The 20,027-nt window shown below is 36.6% G+C and overlaps 1 protein-coding gene across 9 annotated transcripts in view; it reads left to right on the forward strand.

The window, feature by feature from the left end:
* USP34 (ubiquitin specific peptidase 34) overlaps window positions 1-20,027 on the forward strand; it is a 231,689-nt gene that overhangs the window by 23,536 nt on the left and 188,126 nt on the right. For all 9 annotated transcript variants that reach the window (XR_012325688.1, XM_073791350.1, XM_073791349.1 and 6 more), the window contains exon 2: window positions 15,655-15,742. Coding sequence is in view for 8 of the 9 variants with exons in the window: in XM_073791350.1 (XP_073647451.1) it covers window positions 15,655-15,742 (88 nt within the window). In the remaining variant the exon portion in view is untranslated. The remainder of the gene's footprint in view (window positions 1-15,654; window positions 15,743-20,027) is intronic.

Here is a 20,027-nt window from a genome sequence, read left to right on the forward strand (position 1 = left end):
AATTTTTGGCTTAAATAGTTTATACTGAGAATTCAGCCATCAGTTTTACTATTGCTTCTTTAAAGGTAAGTTTTTTCTTCATCTGTCTGATTTTAAGATTTTCTTATTGTCTTAGGTCTTCAGCAGTTTTACTGTGATGTGTCTACGTCTCTTTTTGTATTTATTTGCGAACGATTCATTCTTGAATCTGGTTTGAGCTTTAAAAAGTTAGTTTTGTAGCCATTGTTTCTTCAAGTATATGTCCTGCTTCATGATTTCATCACTTTTTGGAATTCCAGTTACATAAATGCTATATGTTTTTCATCATCTTCCTTCTCTCTTTTGCTCTTCTGTATTTTCCATCCTTTTGTCTTTTGTGTGTCTGTACTTCAGTCTAGATATTTATTTTTGACCTACCTTCCTTAAGTTGTATGTAATCTAGTATTAAAGCCATGTATTGAGATCTTAATTCCAGTTATTGTATATTTTCATTGTAAAGCTTTTGATTCTCTTAATAGTTTTCAGAACTTTGCTGAAATTCTTTATCTTAACATCTACTGTCTTGAACATATTACTGTTATAAAGTTCAGGTCTGATAACTAATTAATCTCATTTTTTTCTTACTTTCTTTTCCCCTCTGTTTTGATTATGTGGTTTATGGTCTTGTTTTTTGGTATGCTTGATAATTTTTTTTTAACTTTGTTATAGAAAAACTTAGTCATGTGTAGAAGTAGGAAGGTTCATAGCAATGATGTTTATGAATCTGTCACTCAATCAATAATTACTAGCTCATAGACAATTTTGTTTCATTTGTATCCTCCTCATTCCCTTTCCCCCACCCACTGTATGATTTTCAAGCAAATCCAAGTATTATATGTTACCTGTATACATTTCAGTGTAGTTCTCTAAAAGACAAATACTTTAAAAATACATAACCACAAAAAAAAATACATAACCACAATATCATCATTACAACTAAAAAATTAAGAGTAATGTAATACAAAACATCTAGTGGTCAAATTTCCCTCATTGTCTGAATTTTTTAAAGTTTTATTTAATTTTTCCTTTAAAATTTGAATCAAGGTTCAGCTAAAGTCTATTGTAGTGGCTGATTTTTTTTTTTCTTCCCCGCTGCACAGCTTGCGGGATCTTAGCTCCCCGACCAGGGATTGAACCTGCACCCTTGGCAGTGAAAGCATGGAGTCCTAACCACAGGACTGCCAGGGAATTCCCAAACTTATTCATCTTGTAACTAGAAGTTTGTACCCTTTGACCAACATCGTCCCATTTCTTCCACCCCCCACTCTCCTGGCAACCGCCATTCTAACTCTCTTTTTCTGTGAGTTCAGCTTTTTAAGATTTCATGTATAAGTGAGAATATATAATGTTTGTCTTTCTCCGACTTACTTCACTCAGCATAATGCCTTCAAGGTCCATCCATGTTGTCACAGATGCCTGAATTTATTCCATTATATATATGTACCACAGCTTCCTTATCCATTCATCCATCAGTGGACACGTAGGTTGCTTCCATTTCTTGGCTTTTTGTTGTGAATAATGCTGCATTGAACATGGGGGAATTACTGTCTCTTTTAGATAGTAATCCATTTCCTTTGGATATGTACCCATAAGTGGGATTGCTAGATCATGTTCTATTTTTGCATTTTTTGAGGAACCTCCATACTGTTTTACACTGTGGCTGTACCAATTTACATTCCCACTTACAGTCCACCAGGGTTCCCTTTTCTCCAAATCATCAAAAACACTTGTTATCATTTGTCTTTTTTTTTTTTTTTCTGGTATGTGGGCCTCTCACTGTTGTGGCCTCTCCTGTTGTGGAGCACAGGCTCCGGACACGCAGGCTCAGCGGCCATGGCTCATGGGCCTAGCCGCTCTGCGGCATGTGGGGTCTTCCCAGACCGGGGCACGAACCCGTGTCCCCTGCATCGGCAGGCGGACTCCCAACTGCTGCGCCCCCAAGGAAGCCCATCATTTGTCTTTTTGATGATGACCATTCTAACAGATGTGAGGTGATAGCTCATTGTAGTTGATTTGCAGTTCCCTGATGATTTGTGGTGTTGAACATCTTTTATGTTCCTGTTGGCTATTTGTATGTTGTCTTTGGAAGACTGTCTATTCGGGTCATTTGCCGTTTTTTAATTGGTTATTTGATTTTTTTTGCTATTGAGTTGTATGAGTTTCTTATATATATATTTTAAATTTTTTATTATTTTTAAAGATTTTTTTGATGTGGACCATTTTTAAAGTCTTCATTGATTTTGTTACAGTATTGCTTCTGTTTTTTATGTTTTGGTTTTTTGGCTGTGAGGCATGTGGGATCTTAGCTCCCCGACCAGGGATCGAACCTGCGCCCCCTGCATTGGAAGGCGAAGTCTTAACCACTGGACTGCCAGGGAAGTCTCCTTTATATATTCTAGGTATTAACTGTTTATAAGATAAATGGTTTGCAAGTATTTTCTCCCATTCTGTAGGTTGATTGTTTCTTTTGCTGTGCAGAAGCTTCTTAGTTTGATGTAGTCCTACTTGTTTATTTTGTTGTTGTTGCTTGTGCTTTTGGTTGTGATAGCCAAAAATTTGTTACCAAGACCACTGTAAAGTAACTTTTCCTCTCTGTTTTTGGTTTTAGGTCTTATATTTGAGTCTTTAATCCATTTTAAGTTAATTTTTGTGTATGGTGTAAGGATCCAGTTTCACTCTGTTGTGTGTAGCTATTCAGTTTTCCCAACACCACGTATTGAAGACTGTTCTTTCCCCGTTGAATATTCTTGCCTCACTTGCCAAATATTAGTCAACCATTTACGCATGAGTTTATTTCTGACCTTTTCATTCTGTTCCGTTGGTCTGTGTGTCTCTTTTTATTCCAGTACTGTTTTATCATAATTTTTTTAAAATTATCATAATTTTGTAATATAATTTGAAATCAGGAAGTGTGATGCCTCTAGCTTTGTTCTTTCTTAGGTTTGCTCTGACTATTCGGAGTCTTTTGTTGTTTCATGTGAATTTTAGGATTTTTTTTTTCTTTTTCCTTGAAAGATGCCACTGAAAGTTTGCGGGATGTCATTGAACTTTTAAATGCTTTTGGGTAGTATGGACATTTTAACAATATTAATTCTTCTGCTTTGTGAACATAGGATATCTTTCCATTTATTTGTGTCTTCTTTCATTTCCTTCATCATTTTCTTGTAGTTTTTACCTTCTTGCTTAAGTTTACTTCTAAGTATTTATTTTTGATGTTATTGTAAATGGGATTGTTTTCTTTCTTTTTCAGGTAGTTCATTGTTAGTGTATTGAAATGTAACTGATTATGTTGATATTGTATTCTGCAACTTTACTGGATTTGTTTATTTAGTTTTTTGTTTGTTTTTGGTGGAGTCTTTAGGATTTTTTTATATATGAGATCATGTCATCTACAAACATGATACTCATCTCAGGTATGAATCCCACTTGATGATGGTGTATAATGCTTTTAATGTGCTGTTGAAGTTGGTTTGCTAGTATTTTGTTGAAGAATTTTTACATGTATGTTCATCAGGAATATTGACCCGTAATTTTCTTTTCTTGTATCCTCATTGGGCTTTGGTATCAGGGTAATGCTGGCTTTCACTGTAAAATGAGTTTGGGAGTGTTCCTTCCTCTTCAGTTTTTTTTAAGGATTTGAAAAGGATTGGTGTTAATTATTCTTTAAATGTTTGGTAGAATTCACCTGTGAAACCATCTGGTCCTTGGCTTTTCTTTGTTGGGAGGTTTTGATTACTAATTCAGTTCCCTTACTCATTATTGGTCTGTTCACATTTTCTATTTCTTCATGGTTCAGTCTTTGTAGGTTGTATGTTTCTAGATATTTATCCATTTTTCTAGGTTGTCTAATTTGTTGGCTTATAATTGTTCATAGTAGTCTCTTAAGATCCATCAGTTGTAATACCTCAGTTGTCTCCTCTGTCATTTCTGATTTTGAGTGCTTTCTCTTCTTTTCTTAGTCTAGCTAAGGATTTGTCCTTTTTTTTTAATCTTCTTAAAGAACCAGCTTTTAGTTTCATGGATTCTTTTCCTGTTTTTCAAGTTTCTATTTCCTTTATTTCTGTTCTGATGTTTGTTATTTTCTTCCTTCAGCTAACTTTGGGCTTAGTTTGTTCTTTTTCTGGGCTTAGTTTGTTCTTTTTCTAGTTTCTTGAGGTGTAAAGTTAGGTAGTTTATTTGAGGGTTTTTTCCCCCCTTAACATAACATTTATCTCTGTAAGTTTCTCTCTTAAAACTATGTTTGCTGCATTCCCTAAGTTTTGGTATGTTGCATTTCCACTTTCGTCTCAAGATATTTTTTGATTTCCCTTTTGACTACTTTGACTCATTGGTTGTTCATATCTATGTTGTATATTTTATTTTTTAAAAATATTTATTTATTTGGCTGTGCCAAATCTTGGTCACAGCACGCAGGATCTTTAGTTGTGGCGTGTGGGCTACTTTTTTTTTTTTTTTTTTAAGTTGCAGCATATGGGATCTTTTTAGTTGTGGCATGCGGGATCTTTAGTTGCAGCATGCAAACTCTTAGTTGTGGCATGTGGGATCTAGTTCCCTGACCAAGGATCAAACCTGGGCCCCCTGCATTGGAAGCGCGGAGTATTAGCCGCTGGACCACCAGGGAAGTCCCCGTATGTTGTTTAATATCCATGTATTTGTGAATTTTCCAGCTTTCCTCCTGTTTCTCATCTCTATTTTATACCACTGTGGCTTGAAAAGATAATTGGTATGATTTCTATCTTCTTAAATTTGCTAAGACTTCTTTTTTGACCTAACATATGACCTAGAGAATGTTCCATATGTGCTTGAGGAGAATGTGTGTTCTGCTGTTGGATAGAATGTTCTATGTATGTTTGCTAGGCTCATTTGTTGTAAAGTATAGTTCAAGTTCATTGTTTCCTTGTTGATCTTCTGTCTGATCTATCCATTGTTGAAAGTGGGATATTGAAGTTTCTTACTATTTTTGTATTATTTCTCTCTTCGGATCTGTTAGTATGTGCTTAATATATTTAGATACTCTTATGGGTGCATATATATTTGCTGTTTTTGTATTCTCTTGATAAATTCACCTCTTTATCATCATAAAATGACCTTCTTTGTCTTCTGTTACAGACTTAGGCTTAAAGTGTATTTTGTGTGGTATAAATACAGCTATTCCTTCTTTCTTTTTGTTTCCATTTGCATGGAATATATTTTTCCATCCCTTCACTTTGAATCTGTGTGTGTCCTTAAAGTTGTAGTGAGTCTCTTTCATGCCACATCTAGTTGGATCCTGTATTTTTTTTAAAATTTATTTAATTTATTTAATTTTTGGCTTCTCATTTTGTGTATTTTTCTGATTTCATTGAATTGTTTTTTTGTATTTTCTTGTAGCTCACTGGTCTTCCTTAAAACAACTTCTTTGAATTATTTATTGGACAAATTGCAGATCTCCATTTTCTTGGAATTGGTTACTTGAAAATTATTGTGTTCCCTTAGTGGTTTAATGTCACCTTGATTTTTCATGTTCCATGATGTCTTGAATTGCTGTTTTTGCATGTGGAGAAGCAGTCATTTCCTCCAGTTTTTACTGACTGGCTTTGGGAGAGACATATCTTCTGATAGCCCTGTTAAGAATTCTGAGCCTAGGGCTTCCCTGGTGGCGCAGTGGTTAAGAATCCACCTGCCAGTGCAGGGGACACACAGGTTCAAGCCCTGGTCCAGGAAGATCCCACATGCTGTGGAGTAACTAAGCCCGTGTGCCACAACTACTTAGCCTGCGCTCTAGAGCCCACGTGCCGCAACTACTGAAGCCCGCGTGCCTAGAGCCCGTGTCCCACAACAAGAGAAGTTGCCGCAATGAGAAGCCCGTGCACTGCAACAAAGAGTAGCCCCCACTCGACGCAACTAAAGAAAGCCCGCGCGCAGCAACGAAGACCCAATGCAGGCATAAATAAATAAATGAACGAATGAATGGATTCTGAGTGTTTCTCAGACCTTTATTGATTGATTGATTGATTGATTGCGTTGAGTCTTCATTGCTGCGCTTGAGCTTTCTCTAATTACAGCGAGCAGGGACTATTCTTCATTGCAGTGTGTGGGCTTCTCATTGTGGTGGCTTCTCTTGTTGCGGAGCACGGGCTCTAGGCGTGCAGGCTTCAGTAGTTACGGCACGCGGGCTCATTAGTTGTGGCTCATGGGCTCTAGAGTGCAGGCTCAGTAGTTGTGGCGCACAGGCTTAGTTGCTCCGCAGCATGTGGAATCTTCCCAGACCAGGGCCTGAACCCATGTCCCCTGCATTGACAGGTGGATTCTTAACCTCTGCGCCACCAGGGAAGTCCATCTCAGACCTTTTTTTTTTCATTTGCGGTACGTGGGCCTCTCAGTGCTGTGGCCTCTTCCGTTGTGGAGCACAGGCTCCGGACGCACAGACTCAGCGGCTGTGGCTCACGGTCCCAGCTGTTCCGCGGCATGTGGGATCTTCCCGGACCAGAGCACGAACCCGTGTTCTCTGCATCGGCAGGCGGACTCTCAACCACTGCGCCACCAGGGAAGCCCCATCTCAGACCTTTTTTAACGGATATATCTGCTCCTCATTTCTTGTTCTGTTTTGGAAGGTAATTCTAAGATTGTTGCTGTCTCCTGATCATACAAAGCCAGATTGAGTGCTGACAGTCTCTCATGTGCTTTTCTTACAGCAGTGCTGAATTCTCAAGTTTGTGTACTTTCTCCCACTTCTGCAGGGTCTGGACAGCTTTTTGCACATGCTGTTAATTGTCTGTGAAGGTTTGCTTTTGCTGCCCTTAGGGGTGCAGACAAGGAGCCAGCCACAGGGTGGGAGTGTGTGTGAGTGAGGTACATGGAGAATTGGGGGTTCTTATGTGGGTTGGGGGCATCCTCAGACAAGATCTTTCTTGGCACTGTGCTGTGCTGCCTTGGGAGAAGGGTGTCACAGGTAAAGTGAAACTGTTCCTCTTACTCTCTTCAGTGTGTCCAGTCTTGGATTTTATTTTATTTTATTTTTTGCTTCGGAAATTCTCTGCCGTACTCCCAGACTTTCACAAAGGCACTGTTGTCCATGGTGATTGTCAGCATCAGTGTTCTTTGGGAGGAAGATGGTAGAAAACTTACATTTTGCTATTTTGATGACATCACTCTCTGCTGATGTACTTTATATGACCAAAGCTTAGATTTTTTTTTGTATAACTTTATTAAAATGAAAATAAACTTTATGTGCTATGTGTATCTGACATTTTTTTCATTTAGTATATCACTGTAAGTTATCTGTGTTGCTTATTAGTGTATTAGAAGTTTGCTGCTTTTTACAGTTGAATAGAAAACTATAATTTTTTTTAAATCAGTCCACTCTTTGGACAGGTGATTTGTTTTTAGTTTGAGGCTGCTTGAATAATTTGTTTTGTTTATTTTGCTTTTGTTTGTTTTGTTTTGCTTGGTTGGTTATCTGCCTGGACTAATTTTATAGATTCTGGCTGCCCTGCTGTTTATAGTCACTGACATGTGTTTTTTTTTTTTAAATACATAATTCTTATCCTTTTTTGTTCTTGCTATTTATCTGTTGAAGAAACTACTGATTCCATGGATCATTTAGCCCATAAAGGTTTTTTGTTTTGGATGTTGCTTATTGTATCCTTGTGGGATTATTGAACATGTTTTTCTGTCTCCTCTATTTCTGTAATTTGATTATTAGATTTAGAGGCTTGATCAGATTTCGATTAGATTTCTTGGCAAGACTTTTATAGAATGTGTTGTATTCTTCCATCAGGGGGCAAAAAATGTCATGTTGTTGCTTTTTTTTGTACTGCCAGCAACCATTGCCTAGATCTTTTATTTCATTTGTAGTTGCAAAATGGTGATATTCGAATCCTATCATTTTTCTTCATCAGCTGGTCTGTTGCTATAAGGAGAAACTTCCTTTTATTACCCATTTAGTTACTTTGAATTACCATTAGTACAGGAAGGCAGGGTAAATGTCTCATTTTCCCCTTTTATTTACCAGTTTTCAAACAGTGAGTTCTTTAAAATTTTAACATTTGATTGGTAATTGGTCCTTTTTTTGAGGATCATTATAAAATTATGTAATTAAAAATAATGTTTTTGCCTTTATTCACCTAACTTTTGGGGTGTTATTTCATATTAGTTTATAAAGAGCATTTCCCTCCACTTTTTTTTTTCTGATGCATAGTTTTCCATTGTCAGGATGAATTTAACTTGTTTTCTATTGATAGGCATCTAGGTTATTTCCAGTCTTCTGGTATTAAGAACAATGCTAAGTTGAATATCAATGAGTGTTATTTTGGATGAGAAAAAAATGTGTAGAAAATGATGCTTAAAATAATACTCAGAGTTATCAGTGCATTCTTTTATTTATTTATTTATTTGTTTGTTTTTGGCTATGTTGGATCTTCGTTGCTGCACCCAGGCTTTCTCTAGTTGCGGCGAGCGGGGGCTACTCTTCATTGCTGTGCGTGGGCTTTGCATTGCGGTGGCTTTTCTTGTTGTGGGGCACGGGCTCTAGGTGCATGGGCTTCAGTGGTTGTGGCACACAGGCTCAGTAATTGTGGCTCGTGGGCTCTAGAGTGCAGGCTCAGTAGTTGTGACGCACGGGCTTAGTTGCTCCACGGCATGTTGGATCTTCCTGGACCAGGGCTTGAACCCATGTCCCCTGCATTGGCAGGTGGATTCTTAACCACTGTGCCACCAGGGAAGCCCAGTGCATTTTTGATTTTGATAAATATTGTCAAATTGTTTTTACTGATGTATGAAAGCACTTGTTTTCTCTTGAATTTGTCAAGACTAGGTATTATTTAAACTCTTTGCAAACCTGGTAAGAAAAATAATAGTGTTTCAGTGGTATGTTTGAACCCCATGTGTATCATTTTTTCTTTTTTTAATCCCTTTTTTCTTCAGTTTTTCTTTTCCAATCTGTTTTTGAACTCAGAGATTACTCTTTCGTAAAGACTTTTCCTGGCTTGTAGTTCCTTTGAAGTTTGCTTTTTCGTTGTTTTTATCTGTAATTGAACTTTTTATATGCTCAGACATATCAATTTAGAACACTTTAAGAATGCCAGTCTTTGTTTCTGCCATCTTCTATACTGTTATCTAGTGTTTCAGTTGGCTTTAAAGACTCCCAGACTACAGACAGCACCTGACTTATGACGGTTTGGCTTACAACTTTTCAACTTTCTGATGGTGAGAAAGTGATATACATGCACTGGAAACTGTACTTTGAAGTTTGGTCTTTTCCTGGGCTAGCGATATGGGTATGATACTCTTGGCTTAAGGATGGACAGCAGCAGTAAGCTGTAGCTCTCAGTCAGCCTTGCTCTCAGTCAACTTTGCAGTCATGAGGGTAAACAGCTGATACACTTAGCCATTCTGTACCCATAGGTCCATTCTGTTTTTCCCTTTAAGTACAGTATTTAATAAATTGCATTAGATATTCAACACTTTACTATAAAATAGGCTTCGTGTTAGATGATTTTATCCAGCTGTAGGCTGACGGAAGTGTTCTGAGTGTATTTAAGGTAGGCTAGGCTAAGCTGTGATGTTTGGTAGGTTAGGTGTAATAAATGCATTTTCACAATTTATGGTATTTTCAACTTAAAATGAGTTTATCGAGATGTAATTCCATTGTAAGTTGAGAAATAGCTGTAATAAGTATTTTATTTTGTTAATATTTTGTCAGTTTGCTTATTTAGGTTTACCCATGTATTTCCTTCTTTACCATTTTTCTTTCTTCTTGCTCTTAGATTCTTGGCCTTTTTCTTTTTTTTTCTTTTGAGGAACCTCGTAATCTTTTTAAAATTTGATTTTCTATTCATGGCTTATCAATGATAAGCATATCCATTTGTCCAAAGTTTTATTTCACCCTTCCTCTTGAGGTCTACCCTGGGTATCAAATTCTAGGTTGAGGTTTACTTGGGTGTAAAATTCTAGATTGGCCATTTTAATGTTTTGAAGATTTTATTCTTTCAGTCAGAAGTCTGCCTCTCAGAATCTGTAGTTTTGTTACTCTATGTAGTCTTTTTTTCTTTGAAGCTTTTACTAAAATTTTCTATGACAAATTTCTAATATATGCAAAAGAATAATATACTTACGGTATTAAAAGGTGAAATTTGTCTGGCAGTAGTTCATCCAAGTTCGTAACCATGTAGTACCTTTCTTTAATTGGCTTATATTCACTTAATTGTCCCTTTGAATAGTCTTTTAAATGTGTTTGTAACTAGGTCAAGTAGTAGATCATTTAACATTTTACTTTCAAGACAACAGGTCTTAAAGTATTCATGATTTATCAATGTTGATAGAATTTTCTGACAGCATCTTGTTACATAATTTAGTGAATCAAGCCTTAGATATATTAGCTGCTTCAACAGCTTTATTTTGTTTTCCCATTCTCCTATTTAGCAGTTATCTAGTACACTATGTTTCTCTCTCTTAATTCTTCTTTTGCACATGATGATCCTTCTGACTAGGATTCCATCCCCTGTGGCCTTCTTTGCCATCACTCCCTCCTTCCTATTCCTTTCCTGCTGTCCTTCTTGCTTCCCTTTTTACTAACTTCTGTCTTTCAGTTAGTTGTTATTTCTTTTAGGGAACTTTCCTTAGTCCTCTCCAAGATTGTGTTTCCATGTCCTGCTTATTAGGTTAAAAAAAAAAAGTTGCAAAGAATTGATGCTGAGTTGTTTAAAAAAAGTTCTCTTGAACTAGGTATTGTTCAAACAGATTGGGAAGTTTTTAAAAAGTCTAGAAAGTGTTCTGTATTTAGATTGCTCTGCAACTTGAGTAAGTGTTTAAATTACTGTAATAGAATGCTGGAATGGAAATGATAGCCAATGCACTGCTTTTGTTTCTTTTGAAATATACGATGCAGAACTCTAGTCAGTGGACTGAAACCCTAAGAAAAGGCCCTATGTCAGAAGATTGGTGAATGTGTATTAATAAGTTTTAAAATCAAGCATTAGTCTCGTAATTTCTGTATACCCAAGGAACAACTCAGGCTAGGAGTGCTGGCTAGTACTGGTCCCCTGGAGCTGTCTGTACTTACGTTAAACATTTTACCCACCTAGGTGGGTCTCAGCGGCTAACCTTGGTGCTGGCCAGGGTTCTGGATAGGGCCCAGGTTCTTGTAATTCCTGTTCTTTTGGGACTTTGCTGATAAGAAGTTATGTGAGGTTGTGTTCAGCACCTTTGGCTTGGTGAGCAGTCATGAATTTTTTCATCTGATGAGTTGTGAGATTGTATATGAGAATACTTACCCTTTACTTGGGGTAAGATCCGGGTCATGACTACTAATGGTTTCTCAGTAGATTCCTGGGTTATGCCTCCTGTCCTCTCATGTTTCCTTTTGGGGTGATGCTTGCCATCATACTGTTCATTTCTGATCTTGAAGTTTTTATGAGCATTTTCTTCTTTTTAAATTTAAGTGACAAGAACTATTTACTTTTCACCCTATTTCCACCCTTCTACCTCACGCATTGTGTCAGTTGGGTACATTTCTTTCAGTTACTGAATTTCCTCTCCTTGCTTTTGGGGAATGGCATCTCTGGCACCCAGGTATTACCCAGCCTTAATGTTTCCAATTCCACTTGGAAATCTTCTCTTGGGCTGTATTTGGTATTCTTTAGATCTATGTGACAATTCCTCCACCTTGCTCTTTTCCCAGTCCAGGTGGTTGGCCCTTTAGAGTTGGAATTACAGTTCCTCTTCTATAGGAAATAGGTGGAAAGATTTCTTGAACTTGCCTTCCTCCCTACTTCCTTTATTTGCTTATAAATATTATACTGTGGACTTTAATGGATCTTTGATTTGTAAAGATCAGTGGCTTCTTTTAAACTGCAGTGTGGGGTACTCTATCTCCCTTTTTTAAAATTAATTAAACATTCTTAAAATTGTAAAAAACACAACAAATTTTCTCATCTTCACCATCTTTTAAAATTACTGAAGTATAGTTCATTTACAGTGTTGTTCCTGGTGTACACAGAGTGATTCAGTTATACATATGTATTCTTTTTCATATTCTTTTTCAGTATAGGTTATTACAAGATACTGAATACAGTTCCCTCTACAGTAGGACCTCGTTTATCTCATCTTAACCATTTTTTTTTAACATCTTTATTGGGGTATAATTGCATCTTAACCATTTTTAAGTGTACAATTCAGTAGTGTTAAGAATATTCACATTGTTGGGACTTCCCTGGTGGTCCAGTGGGTAGGACTCTGTGCTCCCAACGCAGGGGCGCGGGTTCAATCCCTGGTCGGGCAACTAGATCCCATATGCATGCCACAACGAAGATCCCGCTTGTTGCAACTAAGACCCAGCACAGCCAAAATAAATAAATATTTTAAAAAAAAGGATATTCACATTGTTATGCAACATCTTCAGAACTTTTTCATCTTGAAAACTAAAACTCTGTACCCATTAAACAACTCCTTATTTCTCTCTCCCCCTGACAACCACCATTCTACTTTGTTTCTATGGATTTGATTACTCAAGATATCTCATTTAAGTAGAATCATACAGTATTTTGTCTTTTTGTGACTTACTTTTTGTGGCTTATTTACTTAACGTGATGTTCTCAAGGTTCATTCATTTTGTAGCATGTGATGGGATTTCCTTCCTTTTTAAGGCTGAATAACATTCCTCTCTCTGTATAGACCACTTTTTGTTTATTCATCTCTCTGTGTGCATTTGGGTTACTTATGTCTCTTGCGATTGTGAATAATGCTGCTGTGAACATAGGTGTACAGATATCTCTTTGAGGTTCTGCTTTCAATCCTTTTTTCATATATATACCCAAAAGTGGGATTGCTGAATCATATGGTAATTCTTTTTAAAATGTTTTGAGGAACTGCTGTATTCTTTTCAATAGTAATTGCACCAATTATTATTCCCACCAACAGTGCTCAAGGGTTTCAGTTTCTACATATCCTCATCTATACTTGTTATTTTATGATTTTTTTTTTAACAGTAGCCGTCCTAAGGCGTGTGAAGTGATATCTCATTGTGGTTTTTATTTGTGTACTTAGCTTTGAAATCATGAAATGAGTCTTCCAACTTTGTTCTTGTTTTTCAAGATTGTTTTGGTTATTTGGGGTCCCTTGAAATTCCATACAAGTTTAAGGGTAGAATTTTCCATTTCTGCAAAAACGTTGGGATTTTGGTAGGGATTGTATTGACTCTATAGATCACTTCGGACATTATTGACATTTAATGATGTTAAATGTTCCATGAATATGAGATTTGTTCCTATTGTACCTGATATCTTTCAGCAACTTTTTGTAGTTGTCAGTTTTCAAGTCTTTCGCCTCCCTGGTTTAGTTTATTCCTAAGTTTTTTATTCTTTTTGATGCCTGTGTTCTTAATTTCCTTTTCAGATTGTTCATTATTAGTATATAGAAATGCAGTGGATTTTTGTACGTTGACTTTGTGTCCTGTCACTTTACTGAAATCATTTATTCTAACAGTTGTGTGTGTGTGTTTGTGTGGACTATAGCGGTTCCTACATATAAAATCATGCCACCCATGAACAGAGGTAATTTTAGTACTTCCTTTCCAATTTCTTCTTCTTGCCTAATTGCTCTGACTAGAACTTCCGGTAGTGTGTTGAATAGAAGTTGTGAAAGCAGCTACTTTGTCTTGATCCTGATCATAGAGTAGAAGCTTTCAGTCTTTCACTATTGAGTATGATGTTTGCTGTCTGGAGAGGTCTATTTTATCTGGCTCTGATAAGATGTACTTCCCTTCCCTTTCTGGTTATGGGGTAGATATAATGAAATAGTAAGCTTATGTTGGTGAGCAGTTAGGTTGCCAGTTGGGCCTCAGGTGGGGTACGTGTTTCTCACCACACGTGTGCGTTTCCCAGAATGTGTGCCATTTGCGTTTTGTGTTAGAGAAGGATATGATCTTTGCAACCACTCTGTTCCCTGTGTTTTCAGGCCGGGGAAGGAAAACTGTTACTGTCTACTGTGGTCTCTTCTTCTTGATGAAATCACACAAGCCAAGAGCTTGCTTTTAGTAGTTACCTTATCTTATCCCCCACTATATCTTACTTCGTCATGGTTGCTAGGTTTTGTTGTTGGGATCTTCTTCCTGATGGGCATTAGTGTCTTTGGCTTCCAGGGCCGCCTCAGGTGCTGTTTACCTTGTTACCTATTTGTTTGGCATATACTTTTGCCCTGTGATTTTTCCTTCTCTCTCTGCCCAAGAGAATTTTTTTACCTGCCTTGGTCTAGTCAGTATTATCAGACAGAAATCTTCCAACCTCCTACTTGGACTTCAAGCATTTCTGGAGCTGAGTAGGGGAAGAGTGCTGTAAGTCTCAACATGGAGTATATAGTCTGATCTAGAACAAGGTGAGGTTTTTTTTAAAACGAAAATTAAGACATACGCAGTTGGTAAATAGAGGGATGATACTAATATAATGGAACATCTTAATGGTTCATATGGGATTTCCCCCATCACATTAATGTTTTATAGTGATTCATGCAAGCTTTCTTGTGATTAAAGAGAGGACCCTACTGGTACATGAGAAAACAGTAACAAAGCTGACATTCCTCAAAAATGCCTTCTTGTGCATACAGTGATTGGTTTATTGCCTTCAGGGACTCCTGTGTTTTCTACTTTGTAGAGCTGTGTGGAGAAGGAAGTAGGTGCCAAGTCATTAAAATGATGGAGCTATGGGGATGGTTATATTTGATGTTTAATTTTTTTTGGAAATGACCTTTATTAGAATTGAATGCCCTCAGGCACCTTCATATCAAAAGATGAAGCATGAACCTCATGGGTTAAAGTTGCAGAAGATTGATTGACACTGGTTAGTGCAGATACCAGTAGAGATTTAACTGTGCTAGTATTTTTTTAAATTTTAAATCAGACTAGTTATTGGTTTTGTCAGTGTTCTGGTTATAAAGTTTCATAGGTATTGAGTAGTCTGCTTCTAATGTTTTATTGTTAGTCTCATTTTCTTTATTGTAAGGTTTTATATCACATGAGGCTTCTTAGCAGTGCTTACATGACACAGTAGGAAATGCCTGTACAGAGAGATTAAATGTTTTCAGTATGATACCTCCTGGCTTTCAGCTACCTGATTGTGCAAAACCCAGCTCTCTCTGGTTCAACATCTCCGGAGAGCAAACATAGTCTTTTAGAGATCGTGTGTGTGTGTGTGTGTGTGTGTGTGTGTGGGTGTGTGTGTGTCTGTCTGTGTGTGGGGGGGGTGATGAGGGTTTGTCGAACTGCTTCTTAATAAGACTTTAACATTTTTTAGCCCCACTTGTATTCCTTCTTTTAGAAGTACTCAGTGTTTCTAATTCCTGAGAGACTCTGAGACAAAGTTAGCATCGAATTGGTCAATAATTAACCAAGATTTATTTTCTTTAGTGAAAGCAAAAAAAAAAAATTATTGGAAATATTTGTATTTGTAAATCTAGCTTTTTTTTCAAGTGTTGACTTTTTTTTTTGGCCATGCCTTGTGGCACGTGGGGATCTTAGTTCCCTGGCCAGGGATTGAACCCATGCCTCCTGCAGTGGAAGCGTGGAGTCTTAACCATTGGACCACCAGGGAAGTCCCTGTTGGCTTTAATATTGGTTTGGCATTATTTATTCATAATTTAAAAGTTACTTTTTCTATTTTCTTTCAGTATCCGATATAGAAGGTGGTGATGGACTGCAGCTCAGAAAGGAACATACTCTCAAAATATTTGCTTATATCAATTCCTGGACACAGAGGTATGCATCTTTATGTATTTTGAAGAGTAACTTTGTCAGTTGTGTTTTGTTTTACATTTTTATTTTTTGTTTTTGGCCATGCCACACGGCTTGTGGGATCTTAGTTCCTTGACCAGGGTAGGAACCCGTGCCCCCTGCAGTGAAAGCACGGAGTCCTAACCACTGGACCACTTGGGAATTCCCAGTTGTATTTTATTTTATTTTTTATTTATTTATTTTTGGCTGCGTTGGGTCTTCATTGCTGCACGTGGGTTTTCTCTGGTTGTGGCAAGTGGGGGCTACTTTTCGTTGCCGTGCATGGGCTTCTCATCGCGGTGGCTTCTCTTGTTGCAGAGCATGGGCTCTAGGCATGCGGGCTCAGTAGTTGTGGCTCGTGAGTTCTAGAGCCACAGGCTCAGTAGTTGTGGTGCACGGGCTTAGTTGCTTGGCGGCATGTAGGATCTTCCCAGACCACGGCTTGAACCCATGTCCCCTGCATTGGCAGGCAGATTCTTAACCACTGAGCCACCAGAGAAGCCCATAAATGAAATTTTGATATGTACAGTTTTAGGTAGTAATTTGTAGGCTTCATTAGAATATCAAAGGATGTAGAGACTCTCTGCCTTTATATCATGCTGTTCCAGAATATAGTGATTAAGAGTAGTATGGCCTTGGAGCCAGATAGATGTGGCTTCCAGTCCTGCTTCATCACTTGTGTACTAGGTGATTATGACAAATTAGTTAACTTCTGTAAGCTCTTACCTCCTCATTTGTGAAATGAGTAATAATAAAGCTACTACTATCTTCATGAGGTTGTGAAGAAACAAAATACTTAACAAGGTGTCTGACAAAGAACTTAATAAATACCTATTTTAATTAAAATTGTTGAAACATTTTAGAAAATGAAATATATATTGAAGGGTACATAAGCTAAGGCATGAAAAGTCAAATTGGAAAATAGTGTGTAATATTTATAATTCTATTCACATGTTAGTAAGTATTAACAGTTTTTAGATGATAGTAAAAAGTACCAAAAAGTAGAATGTTACACTCTTAATTGTTCATGCTGATAGAAGAGAGAAATGACAATAAAATACACAGTTGGATCACAGTGCTTTAGAGTAAAAATTTTTTGCATGTTTCCCTGCTCTGCCCTCCCCCCATCCTGTTTCTCTCTAGGGCATCAAAAAATATTGTCCAGATTAAGACTGTGGTTCTTGTAGGGAATAAAAAGCTACTAATAAAGCACAGTTAATTTACAAAAGAAATTCTTAACTTGGTGGCCCATGACCATGGAAGGTCCATAAATGTACCTTAGTGCACGAATGGATCGGATCCATGACATCTCATACAAAATGTTCTCTGTAGATTTTCTGGGAGAAAAGTGTTAACTTTCAAAAGATTATCAATAATCAAGAATCATTTTTTCTAATATGTTGGTTGACCAGAATATAGCTGAAGGAGAATGTTCACTTAAAAAAACAATATGTTAAGAATTTAATATTTATAGAAATTTCAAAGGCTTTAATATTTTATAATTTTCCTTCTATTTAAATGATATACTCATTGTGAAAGTCTTTTAGAAAATACAGAAAATCAAAATTTAAAAAAAAAAATGCCATCACCCAGAGTAACAACTGGTAACTTTCTTTTGGTATAACCTTGGTATGAGATTGGGAACAGTACAGTTTAAAATTTTACAAAAATGTGATTATAAAACTTGTATGCTTTATAATCTGATTTTTTTCATGTGAACTATGATCAGTCTCTGTGTCATCAAATATTATGTCATCATTTTTATTAATAATTGCTGCATCACAGTAATATAGCTGCCACTTCTTTGTTTTGTTCGTAAGATTCAGGGAGTTAGTTATGTATATTACTTTAACAGATTATCATTATTTTATTTTATTAATATTGGAATGGAAAATTGGAATGAAATGGGAGGAAAATGAATCCAGAGAATGGGGAGAGAATATTAGGAGAATAAATGAAAGAATATAAATTTGCAAAAGAGCATACATGGCTCTGAAAGGAATGTCGTGCATGATGAAGGCATTGATACCACACAGCAAAATTCTTCTTGTTGGAATTGTTGCTGGTTTTTGTTTGACTTGTTTAAAGCCTGTTACAAAACAGGCTTATGTTTTATATCTTGCAGATGCCTCAGTAGGCATTCAAGGTTCCTCGTTGTCTTCTACCTGTCTACTTTTTACCTTTATTTCAGGATTTCTCCCCTGAAATAATTCTGGGTGCTAGCTAGGCGGAGGTTCTGTCAGATATTTCTATTTTCAGGCTAAAAATTTCACCTTTCACACCTGTCATTTGTACTTAAAGTTTGAGGCTGTTGCTTATTTTTATTGTTTTATTAAACTTTTATTTTTTATAACAGTTTTAGACACTATTGCTTTTGAACAGGTTAATGTATGTTCTCCACTCTTTAAGGGTCTACTTTATATTTTGGAATTAAGAAATTTGACCAGTGGGATATTGATATTGACCACTATTAAAGTAGTGTTTTTCAGAAATTAGCTCATAAATAAAAAAACTTCCGCTATGGTTGGATACTGTAGATGAACAGTCCTTTCATGTGTTCAGCAGTACCAGACCAGGAAAATGTTAGATCCATTCGAAGATTTGTTAGATGGAATTATGGAATCCAGGTTAAAATAATTTAATTTTGACATGTAGCTTCCTCGTGAATGTTAGTATTTTTATTAATTGAAGCTACATATTTTGTTAGTCATTTAGAAATTTTTATCATTGTGTGTTCTTAAATGTAAGCGTATTCCACTCAGATAGGCAGTATATAACTCTGCTTAGGTAGTAAAGTTTTATCAGGTGGGTAATAATGGGAAGGACTGAGAAGAAAATAGGATAAGCTCAGATAGTGAAAGGTAATGTATGATATTGGTGTACAAATACAGTATGTACAGAGTTTAAAAAATAAAATGGTAGGGAAAGGCCTATAATATAAAAGTCCATTGTCCCCTATCTCCTCAGCCCCATTTCTGTTTTCAACTTTTTGAGATGTTGGTTTTGATACTAACTTTTATGTTCTGAAATAATATTATATTGCTGTTGCTTTATCTGTCAATTTTAGGTATAATCTGTGAACTTCCTTTTCTGATATATAAAGATTTCACCCATTTACCCTTCCCCGTCCTCTCAATATAGTTACATCAGTTCTTGAGGTAGTTCTAAAAACAAAAATAATGCTCAGTTATTAGCCAAAAAAGATTCTGTGGTTCATTTTATATTTTACAAGATATAAATTGTTGTTTTTCTTTTGTTTTCATTCTTTGTTTCATAGAGTTTAGTGTCTTGTTCTTCATTTGATTAATTTTCTAGGTGTGGATCACTAATTTTTCCCAAACTCTCCAGCCCTTCTTAGTACTAGTTTTTACATTTTTATACATCATTAGGTGATCTGTTATTTTCTTACCTTCCCTCCATCTCCTTTGGCTTTTATCTTCCTACTCCAATCTGTATTGATTTCTCAGTAGGGTTACTGAAACAGCTATATTCTCTTCAGATCATCCTTGAAATTCTTTTGCTTTTCTATTATATTGGATATCCAGTTCACTGGATTCTATGCCATCTTTATTGGTTTACTTCTTTGTTTTGTTAGGATGATATCTTTTCTGAGAAAAGGTACATGGGAGACAAATGGTTTTTAGACCTTTCCGGCCTAAAAGAATGTCTCTTCTACCCTTACTTTTGTTGATAACTTTTGTTGGATACAGAATTGTAGATAGAAAATTATTTTCTCTCAGAATTTTGAAAGTGTTATTCCATTGTATTTTATCTTCCAATATTACTTAGGAGAAAGTATGAGCTGTTTTTATTCCTGAGCTTTTTCTTGTCACTCTTTTCACTCTCCCCGAAAGCTTTTAGGATCTTTATCCCTCCTTGGCTTCAGAAATTTCATGATGGTATGTGTTTCTTTCTTTTTTCAGATTCTTTTCCCATATAGGTTGTTACAGAATATTGAGTAGAGTTCCCTGTGCTATACAGTAGGTCCTCGTTGATTTTTTTTTTTTTTTAAGATTTTATTTATTTATTTGGCTGTGTTGGGTCTTAGTTGCAGCATGCGGGATCTTTTGTTGCGGTGCATGGGCTTCTCTAGCTGTGGCTCGCAGGCTCAGTAGCTGCGGTGCGTGGGCTTAGTTGCCCTGAGGCATGTGGGATCTCAGTTCCCTGACCAGGGATCAAACCCACGTCCCCTACATTGGAAGATGGATTCTTAACCACTGGACCACTAGGGAAGTCCCTATCTATTTTATATATAGTTGTATATATATGT

Source organism: Tursiops truncatus, chromosome 14 (genome assembly GCF_011762595.2).
Source record: "Tursiops truncatus isolate mTurTru1 chromosome 14, mTurTru1.mat.Y, whole genome shotgun sequence".
NCBI lineage: Eukaryota > Metazoa > Chordata > Mammalia > Artiodactyla > Delphinidae > Tursiops > Tursiops truncatus.